At 45.4% G+C, this 16,952-nt stretch overlaps 1 protein-coding gene across 1 annotated transcript; it reads right to left on the minus strand.

The window, feature by feature from the left end:
* Positions 1 to 10,986: 10,986 nt before the first annotated feature.
* LOC147028930 (uncharacterized) lies at positions 10,987 to 16,705 on the minus strand. Its single transcript, XM_085876511.1, has 2 exons — positions 16,028 to 16,705; positions 10,987 to 12,675 (listed from the first exon to the last, which is right to left on the minus strand). The coding sequence occupies exons 1-2, from the start codon at positions 16,092 to 16,094 to the stop codon at positions 11,948 to 11,950; spliced, it is 795 nt and encodes a 264-aa protein (XP_085732637.1). The 5' UTR covers positions 16,095 to 16,705; the 3' UTR covers positions 10,987 to 11,947.
* Between the last annotated feature and the right edge of the window lie 247 nt (positions 16,706 to 16,952).

The raw sequence follows: 16,952 nt of genomic DNA on the forward strand, positions 1-16,952 counted from the left end.
TGAACTCCACTCTGGGACTGAGAGTGCTGTGAAGTGTGGTGGTACCATCTCTGACTTATTTCCAGTTGTTACTGGAGTCCGTCAGGGTTGTGTACTTGCCCCCACACTTTTCAGCACTTGTATGGACTGGATTTTAGGGAGGATGTCGGAAAGATCAAGCTGCGGTGCATCGTTTGGGAATGTCAAGATCTCAGACCTTGATTTCGCAGATGATGCAGTCATCTTTATATATCCTTTTGGGGGCCCTCGAGGTGCTGAATGAGGAGTTGGAGCCGCTGGGATTATGGGTTTCTTGGGTCAAAACTAAGATCCAGGCTTTCAATGACATCTTGGATGCTGCTGTCCTGTCTGTGTCTATTTGTGGTGAGGATGTTGAGGTCATGGAGAGATTCACTTACCTTGGCAGTGATATTCATGTCCTGCTGGCTGTGAGTCAGATGTCAATAGACGTCTGGGTCGGGCCTGGGGAGTCATGGATTCACTGGATCATAGGGTGTGGCGCTGCCGGTACCTGTGCCAGAGGATGAAAGTCCGAGTCTTCAGGTCCTTGGTGCTTGCAGTCTTGCTTTATGGATGCGAGACTTGGACTCTGACCAAGGATCTGAGACGGAGACTTAATTGCTTTGGTACCAGGTCTCTTCGGAGAATCCTTGGCTATCACTGGTCAGATTTTGTGTCCAATGAGCGGTTGCTGAGAGAGACTCGGATGAGATTTGTTACCTGCATAGTCCGTGAGCATCAGTTGCGGCTGTATGGGCATGTGGCTCGTTTTCCTGACGCTGATCCTGCTCACCAGATTCTCTCAGCGAGGGAGTCTCGTGAGTGGAGGAGGCCAATGGGCCGACCACGTGCCTCGTGGTTGCAGCAGGTTGACCAGCATCTCAAGGAGATGGGTTGGGCCTGGCATCTGCCTGGAGGAAGGCCAGACGGAGGCCCCTGGAGTACCGGCGGAAAGTGGATGCAGCGACGCGCTGTTCTGGCACATGCTCCCATACCTGACCTGACATTTCCAGGGAGGCCATTCTATGCATTAACTACTCTCTGAGTAAAAGTCCCCTGCCTTGCCACCGTCTTAACTCTCCTCTTCTTTACTCTCAGGCCATGGCCCCTGGTCCTATCACTGTCCACTCTGTTGACTAATTCATCTTCACTTATTTTATCTTTACCTTTCATGATCTGAAACATCTCTATCATATCTCCTCGTAACCGCCTCCTTTCTTGTGTATATAGCCCTGTCTCCTTCATCTGCTCCTCAGAGCTGAGTCTAGCTAGGTCCGGAATCAAATTTCGTAGCCCTGCGCTGAACCCTATGACATCTATGTCCTTCCTTAATTGTGGTGAGCTAAACTGTGCACAATATTCTGGGTGTGGCCCTCACTAAATTTCTGTACAATGTTAACACCACCTCTTTTGATTTATAATGGATCCCCCTCCTTATACAGCCTAAAACCTTATTTGCTTTACCTATAGCTGCCTGCTTACCTCCTGTATGTATTACCACCCCCAGATCCTCCTGTGCGACACACTCCAAAATTACCCCTTACATCCTGTAATCTATTTTCATTGTTTTTTTCCCATCCCCAACACCTTACACTTGATCAGGTTAAATTGCATCTGCCAATCTTTTGCCCAATCCATACAAGTATTAATACTTTGCTGAATGTATTCACCACTCCCTCTGCTGTCCACCTCACCTCCAAGCTTTGTGTCATCTGCAAATTTGGAAAGCTTACTTTTTACCCCATTATCCAAATCGATGTAAATAATGAAGAGTAATGGTCCGAGTACTGATCGCTGAGGTACCCTGTTACTTACATCCTCCCAACAAGACATCCTCCCACTCACAGCCACTCTTTGCTTCCTATCACTAAGCCAGTTTACAATCCAATTAGTTACCTGACCAGCCACTCCACAAGCCCTCACTTTGGCAAACAACCCCCGATGTGGTACCTTATCAAATGCCTTTTTAAAGTCTAGATACACTATGTCCACTGCCTTTCCCTCATCCACCCACTGTCTCGGGTCGCTCACGTGCATTTTTTTGTTATATATATATATATATATATATATATATATATATATATATATATATATATATATATATATATATATATATTGTTACGAATTTCGGTCCGCCCAGCGTGCGATCGGCCGCGTAACTCTAATAGCAGCCGCGTCGCCCACCGGACAAACAATTCAGTCGTGACCCTCCTGGAACTACCGCCAGGAGCCAGTCATGGGTGGGGGTTTAACCTCACCACAACCCAGTCCGCATTCTACCTGCACGAAATAGGGTGAATCGCCAAATGTCGATATACCTAAGTACCCGCGCGGGTAGCGTACCGAGGAGTTGTACCACGCCACAGGTCGGCTCTGGACACGAACCGCTTAAGCGGCTCGTTCCGTGCTAAGGGGCTAACCGAGCGGAGTTCTCGCCGACCTCGACGCTTCAGATTACTTACTGGGTGTCTAAACCCACTACCAATCCCTTCCGTGATGCAAGATGGAACTTTCAAACGAAGGAAAGGACGCACCGAAACGGGTCACAATTTAACAAGCACATTTTATTGTACAACACGTAAGCAGGCAAATAGGAACAACAGGCAAGCACGTATACAGGCAAATAGAAACAACAGCAGGCAAACAAAAGCCATGGAACGCACTACGACCAAATACAATTAATAAATGTACAGTCACTTAAGCAGTTTTACTTGACAGGACGGCGCCACGACAACATTCATACAAAAACCCAAAAGAAACACAAGAAAAGACCCCCTTACAGACAAGGGGGTCAGGCTGGACTACTTGGGTCTTTATGACACGGGACCTGGAAGACCGAACGGGTCCCGCGAGACCGTAGCAGGTTACCTGCACCCTCGAGGTGCGACGGTCGGCGAGCCCTCTCCGGCACTCTCCTCTCGTGCGCGCCTCGACCCTGGACCACCGCTCGCAACCCTCACGACTTGGTGCCCAGAGGGAGAAGACGACCTCGACGATCCAGAGAAAGAACCCGAGTTCAACCTCGACCACCAAGAGACGAGGAAGCGCGAACCTCCGATGATCACCAAGAGAAGAGGAAGCGCGAACGGCGAGAGAGAGTCCGAGTTCGACCACCAGAAGAGAGCGGATGACGTCGCCGAAGAAGAAGCAGAGAGTGTCGACGAAGAGGAAGCAAAGCATCCAGCACGAAGAAGAAGAGAGCGAGCCCCGCGTGCGGTCCGCCTTATATAGCGCGGGGCTCCGCACCTTCGCTTCACCCCCTTTTTGGCTCCGCCTCCCTTTGAGCTCTTTCGAGAAGCTCCTCGAAAAGGGGCGTTCCCCCTCCCGACCGCCTCATGCCCCGTGTCCACCAATCGCGAGCGAGCTCTTCGCCACTTCTCGTGCCAGCGTTGGCGGCGCAAAACGGCGGGAAAACTCGCGTGTTGCTGCAGGTCTTCCACGGGGCCTTCGTTCGATGTTTTCGGACGGTCCAAAATAACGATAGCGAAAGAAAAACGGCTAACTCAAAGGATCACAGCCCTGTGAACACGGAAATTCCCTCTAAACAACGGTGGGGAAATCTAACTACACAATTACTTATCGTCATAACTGATCTAAGGACCCTTTATGGTGTATTGCGAATTTCCACAGTCGTAACAATATCTTCATTTAAGGATGTTTTTCAATGGTTCTGTTATTTTTTTTCCTGCTGTATCGGCTTCAATGTCCGTTGGCACGCAAACTTACCATGCTTTCCCATTGTCTCGGGTCGCTCACCCGCATGTATTTTTTTTCATTTATTTATATTTTCATTTAAAAATGCTTGCCAATGGTTCTGTGACTTTTCCCAGTGTATCTACTTCGATGTCCATCGGAACATGAAATTTCAGCTTTCTATGTCACCCGGAAGGTCCCAAACTTCAATATCAGTGAGTCAAGAGTTAGAATCAGCTTTATATATTTGATGTTTGACTTCCAAATCATTTTAAAGTTAATGCAATCATATACTTGTACATCAAACACCTTTATGTCACAGCATTACAAAGAGAACTAGAACAGCACTCAGTAGAGCGCATCCCTCTGCCAGGCTGAACAGTTTACGTTTTAGATCCCACTGATCGGACAGATCTGGTTCTGGACCTGAATCAAAATCTCATGAGCTTGTTCTTGTCACCTACCCAACTCGTCCACCAGGTTGTGTCATAACTCGTCCACAACTTTTAAAAATATCATGCTATTATATTGTTTTTGGCCCCATCCTCTAAGTACATTTGTGAAGAATTACTTTAAAAAAAATTTTAATACTCATATCAGGATGTGGATTCGGATATTCACCATCATCGATTTGTTCTTGTCACACATCTAACCTGTCCGCCAAGTTTCGGTCGAATCCGTCCACAACCTTTTGAGATATCCTGTTCACAGACAGACAGACAAACAGATTTTTTTTTTGTATACCTTGGTCGAGGCTCGTATTAGAGCTAACACACAACTCGCAGCAAGGGGGCATGAGACATGAGGGGCGGGAATGGAAGGGACAAAACAGTGGGGAACAGACACATTAGGTGAACTGTGGAAGGGAGAGGGATGGGGATGGGACGGGGAACATGGCGAAGAGAAGATGGACATTACAGGGACTTTCAGGAAGGAAAGCAGGGGAAATGAAGGAAGTGGGCTTGGGTGGATTATCGGGGGTAGAAAAGATCGAGGATTTGGATGGGGGAAGATAAGAGGTGGTGGTGAACAGCTGTTTCGAAAGCCTGGAGGGAAGAAAGGGAAAGAAAAGAGTGAGAAAGTTTGTTCCAAAGGTGGGAAAAAAGAGAAATGAAAGAGTGAAGATGAGCAGTGATTCGTGATTTTGGTAGTTTTACCAGAAGGGGGTTGTTGGCGGACCTTGAGCGCCCTGTAGAAATGTGGTGGGGACAAATCGCAGAGAGAGCAGGGGGGGGCAAGGCTGGAGAGGAGTCGGTAGAAGACAGAAAGACCACCGACCAACCTGCGGTGATTGAGTGAGAGGCCCAAAGACTCAGCTTCATTGCGGGAGATGCCGATGATCTTCAATGCCCTGGTTTTGACAGCGTGAAGCCGAGAAAGGTGGGAGGCAGGAGCACCAGCCCAGAGGGGAGAGCAGTACTCCATCAGGCTACGGACAAAAGCTTTGTAAGTGGTCAGGAGCTCAAGAGGGCCGAGGAAGGACTTTGCAACGGAGGATTCACAGTCGGCGACTGGCTTTTGAGGCGAGGTTGGAAATGTGACTTTCCCAGGAAAGGTCATGGCAGATAAGGAGACCCAGAAGCTTGAAAGAAAAGACTTCTTCCAGAGGATTGTTGAGAAAGTGGATGGGGGGGTTTTCCAAACGGTCCTTTCGAAGAGACATAGTGAGAGTGTGAGATTTGTCTGGAATTGAAAGACATGTTCCACGTGTTGGACCAGTTTGTGATTTTATCCAGATCTGCAGTGAGTGAAGAAGCTGCTGCTTGCCGGTCTGAGGGATGACAGATGGTACGGCAGAGGGTAGAGTCGTCGGCAAAGAGAAATAGAGGATTTTCCAGAGTCGGAGAGATCATTGATGAAAACCAGAAAAAGAACAGGGCCCAGAACGCTACCTTGAGGAACTCCAGCCTGCACAGGAAGAGCGGATGAAAGAACTCCATTTAGGGCCTCACGTTGACTGCGACAGGAGAGGAAGTCTGCGAGCCATGAGTGGAGATGGCCTTGAATACCATGGGAAGAGAGTTTGGTGAGTAGTGCAGGGTGCCAGACTGTGTCAAAAGCACGTGATATGTCCAGGGATAGGGCTCGGATTTCCTGTCTGGCATTGAGGACCTCCATCCATTGATGGGAGAGCAGAAGCAGCATATCCAGGGTAGAGTCGCCTGGTCTGAAACGAAATTGATGATTGGAAATCAAGCCATTGGAGAAGAGGAAGGATTTCATGTCTGAAAGCGATGATGGATTCCATAACCTTGCTGATGATTGGGAGAAGGCTGATTGGTCTGTAGTTACAGGGATCTGTTTTTGCACCTTTTTTATGCAGGGCAGTGATGTTAGCTGATTTCCAAGCAGATGGCAGATGACCTTGGGAAAATGAGAGGGTGAATAGAACAGAGAGAGGGTGAGCAAGAGCAGAAGAGCAGGCTTTGAGGACACGTGGGCTGATGCCGTCTGGACCGGTTGCAGAATCTGACTCGAGGTTTGAAAGCAAGCTCTCCACCTTGTCAGGAGAAAAGGATACAGAGTCCAGGGACAGTTGGGTACGACTGGGTAAGGTGGGTAGAGAAAGTGATGGGTTTAGGACACAAGATTTAGCTGCAAACACCGAGTTTAGACATTCAGCTTTATCACGTGCGGTATCAGCAGTGCGGCCATTTGAGGTAAGGGAGGGGATGGAGGGGGAACATACACCAGAAACAGATTTGATTAAACGCCACCAGGATTTTGAGGAGGGAGAGAGGTTTGAGAGTTCAGACTTGAGATGAGAAAGATGTTGTTTTCTGGCTCTCCTGAGGGTAGATACACACTTGATTTGATGGTTGAAAACATCACCTCTGTGCACCTTTGGTGGTGGAGTTAACTCGACGCTGCATAAAGGTGGGTTTAAATACACAGTGGAATGATACAAAATAGATCAAAACTGGAAGCATGGAATGAAGTGATGTACTCTATGATCATGTAGAACATCTCAAAATGGAGTTGTCTTCAACAACGGGTGCTTTTTTTTTTTAACTGAAATTGATTCGGAGACGAGAGGAAATTATCTAGTGAGTGACTTGTGATTTTGGTAACACAGGAGAAGCAGAAAAAGCATGTTCCTCCTCAGGGCAGCAGCTGACAGAGGAGGTGACAAGTTAAGGCCTAAAATAATTTGCAAACGGTGATGCGTGTTACCACTCCACGTTATGATTGAAGCCTTGGTGCAGTTTCTTCAGGGGAGGTTAACACCAATCCTTTAACAATTTGATAGTCTGAAGATGAAAGTGAGCAGCAGGAGCTCCAATCCAAAGTGGAGAGGGATATTATTTTGGATTGTGTGCGAAACCTTTAAATTGGTAAGAAAGAGATCAAAAGGATTGAAGTAAAGATTCTTCTTGAAACGATATAGGTGATCACAGAAAGATGTGTGTTAGCTTTTCCATTTGGCAAGACCTTTCCATTTCGTATGATTTAACAAAAAAAAGATATGTATTTATATGGAAATGTTTTTGGGACCTATTTTGAGAGCACATGCAATGTTTTTCCCAATGATTTGATTTCAGTGTGACTGATCCCATCAAATCTCCAATGCTAAGCTGAGTCCAACTCATTGGGAGAGTAACATGGAAGGCTGGGTGATGAACAGAAGGACTTTGGGATAATGACTCTTCTGTATCAGACCTCAAAACTGTCCCATCTTAGATGGTCACTGCACCATTGGAGTTGAGCCGAAGAATAATAATTATTGATTGGCAGTGGAACGTTGGAACACAGGTGAGCGTCGCTGTGCTGCGCAGAAGCACGTGCTTTGAACCCTGTCCCTTCCTCAATTCTAAAACAACTTCACCCCGAGATCTGTAGGGTCAGATACCACCTCAACAGGTGTTCATCTCACTGTTGTGAAAGGTGTGCACCTGTGCCATATTCATCACATCACACCAAGTGTGGGGTGTTGTGACATCTTGCTCTGAGACTTCAAGGTTTCCAGAAGGAGGTTATGAATTAGATCTTGAACCATCCTGTTCTGTTTAAGTAAGTTGCATGTCAAAATATGATGATTGTAATTCGTACATCAAGAGTTTGTGTCTCGAGGGGGGCTCTTTAGGCGGCAGGCGGCGCTGTGCCCCGATGGTCGTGCGATGAAGCTGCCCGGGTCCCCCGGAAGGTGATAGGTTCACATGACAACATCTTCCCTGGTCATTTACACCAAACCGCAAAATATGTTTCATCACCACAATCTCTTTATTGTTTTTTTTGTATACCTTGTCGAGGCTCATATGAGAGCGAACACACAATGCACAGCAAGAGGGGGGCATGAGACAAGAGGGGTGGGAGTGGGAAGGACAAAACAGTGGGGAACAGAGACATTAGGAGATCTGTGGAAGGGGGAGGGATGGGGCGGGGAACATGGAGTATACAATATGGACACTACAGGGACCTTCAGGACGGAAAGCAGGGAATTTGAATTAGGTGGGCTTGGGGTGGATTAATGGGGGTAGAAAAGATCGAGGATTTGGATGGGGGACGATAGGAGGTGGTGGTGAACAGGAGAAAAAAGAGGAATGAAAGAGTGAAGGTGAGCAGTGATTCGTGATTTTGGTAGTTTTTACCAGAAGCGGGTTGTTGGCGGACCTTGAGCGCCCTGTGGAAATATTGTGTGGACAAATTGCAGACAGGGCGGGGGGTGGGGGGGGCAAGACTGGAGAGGAGACGGTAGAAGACAGAAAGACCACTGACCTGCCTGCAGTGAGAAAGTGAGAGGCCCAAAGACAGCCTCATCGGGGTAGATACCAATGATCCTAAATGCCTTGGTTTCCACAGGGTGAAGCCGAGAAAGGTGGGAGGCATGAGCACCAGCCCAGAGGAGAGAGCAGTACTCCATCAGGCTGCGGACGAAAGCTTTGTATGTGGTCAGGAGTTCAAGTGGGCCGAGGAAGGACTTTGCACAACGGAGGATTCCCAGTCAGCGACTGGGTTTGGAGGCGAGGTTTGAAATGTGGATTTCCCACGAAAGATCATGGCAGAATTGATCGAGGATTTGTAGTAAAACTACCACAGATTGGATCCATTAACCATATGATCCTCCGTTGAAAGGCAACATTCTGTGCTTATTGAATTATTTTTGACAAAACAAACGTATTAAAATATCCAATCACATTTTTCCCCGAATAGGAGGGTCACTGATTAGTAATCAGAGCGCAGGCTTTGTTGGGCCTAATGGCCTCTTCCTGCATCAAAGTTCCTTGTAAGGAAACTTGTATTTATTTCAATTTTAACATTTTCAGTGTATCATGTGGGGTCTACCAACACCCAGTATGTCAAGGAAAGAAGTAAAAGGATGATCTCGTGCAAGAATTCCGTGATTAAAATATTTTTAACAGGCCCGTCTCATAAAATTGTTGTTTTTTGGCCTCAAACCGAACAGGGAGATGGTTATTGGAGAAGCTTTCAGATCTTTGGAGTCATTTATTTAACCCTTCATAGGTTCACCTTCATCCCACAGTAATATCTGGGCAACCTGGAGTCTTTTGGACACCCCGACGGAATTTTTTTTTGGCAAAAAAATGTTCTAGTCATTTTATTGCAATAACATTATGTACATATCAAAGTAAAACCCTTTGCAATATTTTGAGACTAAAACTAGATTAATCGACTGTTATTATTTTGTATGCAGTTTGTGGCTGTTGGTTACATCATTGCTGGGAGTGTGGCTGTGCTGCGAGTGGTCCATATGAGGATAAAATGGTCCACAGAAAAAAAAAATTGATGACATCATCGGTCACGTGATTTGGCAGCCATGTTGTTTTAAAAAATAAACTTTGAAAAATCTTCTCTGAACTGGCTCAAGAGATTGAATGGTAATGAAAAACGTCAGGGGTCAGGATCAGGTGTCCAATCAAAGCGGGGTTGCATCAAACCGGGACGTCTTGGTACCCGGTTATCAGTGCGTAAATGAAACGAGCTCCGACCTCGGCTCAATATCCTGAACATATCTGCATTGTACTGGTCTGCACAGATAGGGTTGGCAACCAGGTGCTGTGCAATGGCAGATGAAGCAGATACAGTGGCCGGTGGTTGTTGGATATTTCTACATGCTCGCACTGGTTGTGTTCTAACCCTCACAATCTTTCTTCGAAATTTATGTGGGAATTCCCCCCCCCCCCCCCCCCGGAGGGGATTTTCGGGTTTTAGGGGGGAATCGGGACCACAGATTGGCAGAGTCAAGCTGTTGTAATATTGATCTTTCTACAAACTACAATTCTATAAATTGTACAAAATCGACAGGACATCACACTTTATTGAAAGCATCAGACTTTATTACATCACTAAAGCGTGAGTTCAAATAATGTCTCATGAATTATGCAACACACCAGTGCACAAACACCACACAAAATAAGTTCTGGCAAGGGTCTGCAATCTCTGATTGCTCTTTCTAGTTTTCTTTGCAAACGTCATAGTTGATCTGAGTCCATGACTTCGAGAAGATCTTTCTCCATTGGTGCTGCTGCAACATTTCCTTTTGTCATTCTCTGGTCCTGTTGTAGAGTTTTCAGTTTTGTTTCTTCATTCAATTCTCCAACCTGTTGCCCACTTTATGTTTCTGTTATTGTGATTAAATTTGAAATCTGATCTGTTTCTGTTTTCCTCTCTTGTTCTATTTTCTATTTTCTGTGTATCATCAGGAAGTTCTGTTGGTTGTTCCTTTTCTTTTGGAGTTTGTACTCTGGGAATCTCATCCCAAATGCATGTCTCGTCATTCCATTGTGAAATTGGTGGTAGGTCACCATTTATAGCTGACCGGTCATTTATTATTGCCTCTTCAGTTTGTTCATCTCTTATCCTTCGTTCCTCCTTTGTGAATATGTTCCCTTCCCGGATCTTGTTTTTCTTTGAGATGAGGGTTGCCCTATTAAAATTAGCTTTATCAGGGCATAGTCTTCAGAATATCTGTTCCCAGGTGTCCGCACTTCCCTTTCTCACAATTCGTTTGGAATATCCCATTGCCCATATAAAGGTCCATTTTTCCTTCTTTGTGCAGTATTTCATTTTTACGCTGATTCTCTCCTCTTCGATTATCCGATTTATGTGTTCCATTGCTTGTTGTCTTTCTTTTTCAGTTATTTCCTTTATTCTTTCCTGGGTGAACTATCTTTGCCTCCTTGATGCTCTTGAATTAAATTTCGGTCATGGAACACCTTCATCCTTGGCTGCCAGCTTTGTTTGTTTCAATTGGTTCATGAATCTCCACCGTTCGTTCCCCATGCTTCATGCATAGAATATGCTTTGCAGTGGAGGATGATTTCCTTTTCCTCTAAGCTCCAGCTCTGTTCATGTATTCTTCTCTGATTCATCTGTAACCTCATAGTTGTTGGTTGTGGAACAGGTGACACCTTTTTAGCTTTGTTGTTGAGCTCTGTACTCTCGTGAGGCAGGGATCCCCTTCCTCACTGGAGAAGGTACAGTCATTCTCCTTTTCAGCACACATCGTGGCTGCTCAGTGTGGCCGCACAGACTTCGGCCCCAGCCAACCAGGGATTTATGTCCCTTTATTCATTTTCTGTAAGTGATTGTCATTGATTGGCATATTTTTGTTGCAGTCAGCCATTTTGCTTTCCCCAAGAGGCCATAGGACCTTGGCTGCTTGACAGGGGTTACCGATGACACTCAGAGGAGTCGTGCCAAGAAGGTTATGCCAGGGTTGTGTTTCTGCCTGCTCGCTTTCTCCTCACTGGTTTGCTTAATAGCTTGCCATTGCTTGGAATCACTCACAGGGGAGGTATCCATAACCAAACTCTTCTCACCAGTGTGTTAGTTTTTTGGATGTCACGTGTGCTAATTGACTAAAATCCGAAGAACACACAGAAGACTTGTCCGGATTCTCCCCAGTTTGAGTTCATTTGCGGTTATTCAAGGTTGATGAATGATGAAAAATCTTAGAACACACAGAACACTCGAACAACTTATCGCCAGTGTGAGTTCGATCGTGGAATTTCAAGACTGATTACAGATTAAGAACCTTAGAACACACAGAACACTTGTACAACTTATCCCCAGTGTGAGTTCGTTCGTGTTTATTCAAGTGTGATAATTGACTAAAATCCTTAAAATACACAGAACACTTGTACTGTTTCTCCCCAGTGTGAATTAGTTTGTGGGTTGTCAAAGTTGATAATTGACTAAAATCCTGAAAACACGCAGAACACTCGTACGGTTTCTCCCCAGTGTGAGTTCGCTTGTGGGATTTCAAGGTTGACAATTCACTAAAACTCTTACATCACACAGAACACGTGAACGGTTTCTCCCCAGTGTGACTTCGTTTGTGTCTGTTCAAGTTTGATATGTAATTAAAATCGTGAGAACACACAGAACACTTGTACGGTTTCTCCCCAGTGTGAGTTCGTTTGTGTCTATTCAAGTTTGATAAGTCACGAAAATCATGAGAACACACAGAACACTTGTACGGTTTCTCCTCGGTGTGAGTTCGTTTGTGTCCATTCAGGTGTGACAACTGACGAAAATCCTTACAACACACAGTACACTTGTACGGTTTCTCCCCAGTGTGAATTCGTTTGTGTCTGTTCAAGTTTGATACGTAATTAAAATCGTTAGAACACACAGAACACTTGTACGGTTTCGCCCCAGTGTGAGTTCGTTTGTGTCTCTTAAAGTTTGATAAGTAACGAAAATCCTTAGAACACACAGAACATGTGTACGGATTCTCCCCAGTGTGAGCTCGTTTGTGTTCATTCAGGTGTGACAACTGACGAAAATCCTTACAACACACAGTACACTTGTACGGTTTCTCCCCAGTGTGAATTCGTTTGTGTTCATTCAGGTGTGACAACCGACTAAAATCCTTAAAACACACAGAACATTTGCACGGCTTCTTCCCAGTGTGAGTTCGTTTGCTGTTCTCCCATTGGCTGGAATGATGATTGAAATGATCTTTTTCGTTGAAGAACTGTGCAGAGTTGGTGAACAAAACGGTTTTCATTTCTTTCTCTGCAAAGAAAAAGGAACCGCCAAAACTAGTTAGATCATGATGTGGTTACTGCAAAGAATTGTGGAATATCATCAGTGTCAGGTTAATTCAATGTGGGGTACATGAGACTTTGTTTTGAAAGGAAAGAGAAATTGATGTTGCCAGTTTAACATGTTTGATGATTGCCAATAAGTAACCAGCAAGATGAACTGAGATGATTGTTTTAAAACAAATCAAGAAAAATAGCTTCGCAAAGCGGGCGTAACCCCTCAACCCATGCATTGTAAAAGGAAGCAGTGACATCACGATGATGCAGTCACTAAGAGCACGTTAGACGTCATATCGAAAATCAATCAGACTTCAAGATGGCTGATCTAAGGAAGGACATACCGTGGTGGCTAGTGAAAATCACAGCACGCCCATTTTCGAAAGGAACCTTCCTCTACTCAACTCCAACACAAACACCGCAAAAATGCATTGAATCGGACAAGCCAAGCCGTTCTCAAAATTGACGAAAACCAATTTCAAGACGACTGCCGTGGCGGCCACACTGAAAATCACAGCGTGCCCATTTTCGAAAGGAACCTTCCTCTACTCAACCCCAACACACCCTGCAAAAATGGATTTAATCGGACAAGGCGTTCTCCTCGAAATCGACGGAAACCAATTTCAAGATGGCTGCCATGGAGGCCACATTGAAAATCGCAGCGCGACAATTTTCGAAAGGAACCTTACTCTACTCAACCCCACCATACCCTGCAAAAATGGATTTATTCGGACAAGGCATTCTCCTCGAAATCGATGGAAACCAATTTCAAGATGGCTGCCATGGAGGCCACATTGAAAATTGCAGCGCGCCCATTTTCGAAATTAACCTTCCTCTACTCAACCCCAACATACCCTGCAAAAATTGATTTAAATCGGACAAGGCGTTCTCCTCGAAATTGACGGAAACCAAAAGTTGACAGACGGATGCCCGGACAACGCCTGTGACGACAATACCCCTGAGCCCAATTCGGGCTGAGGGGGTAAAAAGCGATCAGATATTGAAACCCTCACCAGAATTTGTGTTGTGTGGTGTTTGTGTACTGGTGTGTAACATAATTAATAAGACATAATTATAACTGCCACTTAATAACTGCTGGCAGTGATGACCGGGTACCAAGACGTCCCGCTTTGATTGGACACCTGACCCTGACCCTCGAGGTTTTTTTCTTTATTGTTATTCAGTTCAATTCAGAGTAGGATTAAAATAAATTCAATTCAAATCAAATGAAAGCGACTCCCTTGGAGTTATCAGAAGGCACTCGAACAAGTAAAAAGCAAAGATGAAGTCATCAGGAGGAACCTGGATAGGATTCACATTTCAGCTGATACTCCTCTACCCTCGAACCCATCCAGGAACAGCCAAATGAGCCTTATTAAAAAAAAAAAAACTTAAAAAAAAGAAGATCAAAAACATTAAATATTTCTGCCTGCGAGACAATGTGTCGATGAGGTTGAAATTTAAAACATGTGTTCTCCATCACGACGAGATTATATGTGTGAAGTTTCACGTCGATTGATTAATCGGTTCCAGAGAAAATATTATTGAATGTTATTTTTCAATCCAATATGGCTGCCAAACCATGTGACCTATCAAGTATTCCTGAACAAACTTGGCCACCCATGGCTTGTTGAACATTTGTTCAACAAGTTGTTGTTGAACTTGTTGAACATTTGTTCAACAACAAGTGAAGTTTCCCCTCGATCGTGCAGCCATTCTGGAGAAGATTTTGATAGGTTTGAGGATAAATCCAATATGGCTGCCAAACCATGTAACCTGTGACGTCATATGTGTAAACCTTTAGTTCCTCATGGATAGGCAGTCATTCGTGTAAAGTTTCGCCTCATTCTGTTCAGACACTTCAGAGAAGATTTTTGAACGTTGTTTTTCCAAAAAAAAAAATGGCTGCCGAATCACGTGATTAATGACGTTATCAAATTTAGTTCTGTGGACCAGTTTAGCCATTCGTGACCCTCAAAAATGTTTTACTGATCAGATGTAGCATTCTACATGTGCTATGATGACGTCAAAACGAAGGCATCTCTGACGTCATAAAAATCACTTATTCCACATGAGGAGCACTTGTCATGTGCCAAGTTTCAATTGTTTCCTTGGTGTGGTTTCAGAGATGGATCCAAAGTTTTTCCAACATGGCTGCCACACCACGTCATCTATGACGTCATAATTATAATTAAAACATTCTACATGAGTAGTCGCTCCAATGTTGAAAATTTCGTCTCAATCCGACAAGTGATTGCGGAGAAAAACACGAAGTTCTGTGCGAACAAACAAACAAATTTAAAATCACTCATCGAGTGACACTTGGTGAAACAGAACACCACTCGGAAGAGCACAAACCTCTACCAGGGTGAACAGTTCACATTTTGTATCCACTGCTCGGCCGGATCTGGATTCGGACCTGAACCAAAATCGAATCGGCTTGTTCTTGTCACCAAACCAACTCATCCACCCAGTTTTATCACAACTCGTCCACAACTTCCTCAGATCTCATGATGTTCATCGTTTTTGTCGCCATCTCTCAATGGTGAAGAATTCCTTACAATATTAAATAATTCTTCTCTTCGGATCCGGATCTTCACTGAAATCGAATCAATTTGTCCTGATCACACTTCTTCTTCTTCTTCTTCTTCTTCTTCTTCTTCTTCTTCTTCTTCTTCTTCTTTCGGCTGCTCCCGTTAGGGGTCGCCACAGCGGATCATCCATATGATCCGCATAGTGATTTGGCACATGTTTTACGCCGGATGCCCTTCCTGACGCAACCCTGTTCGCCTCTTACGACACAGGGATCTGGTACACCTATTTTAACCGGGGTATACACCGGCCCAGTACACTGGTACTCATTTCGCCGACCTCGGAAGGATGACAGGCTGAGTCAACCCCCTGGTGTATTAATTCAGTGGCCCAACGGGGCTTGAACTCAGGACTTTTTGGGTCCAAAGCCGCTGCCCGAACCACTGCGCCAACACCAGGCTTCGTCCTGATCACACACCGAACCTGTTCTCCAAATACCGCCCGAATCCGTGCACAACTTATTGTGAATTATAATTGTGACGTCAAAGATGACGTGGTGTGGCAGCCATGTTGGAAAAACTTTGGACCTTCTTGAGATATCGTGTTCACACACAGAGAGAGAGAGGTGGAAACAACCTCCGACCAACGTCCGTGGTGGAGGTAACAAGGACGTGTGAAGAGGAGGAATGAGCACAGCGCATGCACGGACTTCCCCTCCACGGTGATGACGTCATACCGCCCCCAACTCACCACCCTCCAAACCCCCACACCCTCCCGGATCCCTCCCTACTAACCGGGCCGACTTTGCCGCCCCTGCCAGTCGAGGAAACTTGCTGCGACCAGCAACGTGTCCGCGTCCATCGCTGCTTATTCAAATGGAGGATCCCAGGTCTCAGGGGATCCCTTCCTGCTTCCTCCAAGGGTCGATCGCCTCCTATCGGTGATGTATCCGCTGCCTGAGCTCGGACATCCCCAAAGCAAAATCCGTGATCGCTCACTCTCACCTCCTCGAGTGCAGAACAGGACCGAAACCCCGTTGTTCTGTCTCCGACAAACGAACCATCCAACGTCCCGTGCTCCCCACGTCCGTACTTCGACGGCTCGGCGCGATCAGTCGCCACAGGCGGAAGTCGAAGACGCACAAAACTTCACCACAGCGTGTGTTGTTCATAAAATGGCGGAAGAGGCGAGCATTAGGGCGGATCACGTGACGCCAAAACCGCGGGCGAGTCAGAAAGAGCGGACTAGATTTTTGGATTCGGAGTGGTCCTTGTTGTGATCATGAAGTGCCGTACTGTAATATGGTAATTGGGCGGATGTGGCAGCACTGTATATGAAGGTCAATGGCTGGTGTTGACACGTATACCACGTACTCCGTGGAAAGTCATGCTGGAACATTAATGGTATGTTATGTACTATATGAGGAATAATGTACTCTGAGGAATGTAATTGGTATTAGAGTATGGAGTTTAACTTCGTTATGTGATGTGTATGTGGTATATGCCTTCAGTATTATGTTGACTAGTTATTGTATTTTGTTATTCTTACCCTATGTATATTTCTGTTGTAGATATGCGAATGGGTTTTGTGAGAATAAAGCCGATCGAAAAGGTCTATTGTTGATGACTACAACAGTCCTTTTCGTGATATATTTGGATTCGGAGTGATCTTTTTTGTCAGGCGTTGAAACCTGGAAGGACAGAGCAAAGAAAGCCCAAG

Source organism: Eptatretus burgeri, chromosome 4 (assembly GCF_056783735.1).
Source record: "Eptatretus burgeri isolate ZD-2024b chromosome 4, Ebu_testis_v1, whole genome shotgun sequence".
NCBI lineage: Eukaryota > Metazoa > Chordata > Myxini > Myxiniformes > Myxinidae > Eptatretus > Eptatretus burgeri.

Excerpts from the sequence above, each read along its gene's own strand:
- LOC147028930 (XM_085876511.1), bottom strand. The coding sequence starts at position 16,094 with ATGGACGCGGACACGTTGCTGGTCGCAGCAAGTTTCCTCGACTGGCAG. Across the intron at positions 12,676-16,027 it reads GGGGCGGCAAAGTCGGCCCG|AGAAAGAAATGAAAACCGTT; the intron begins GTTAGTAGGGAG and ends TTTTCTTTGCAG.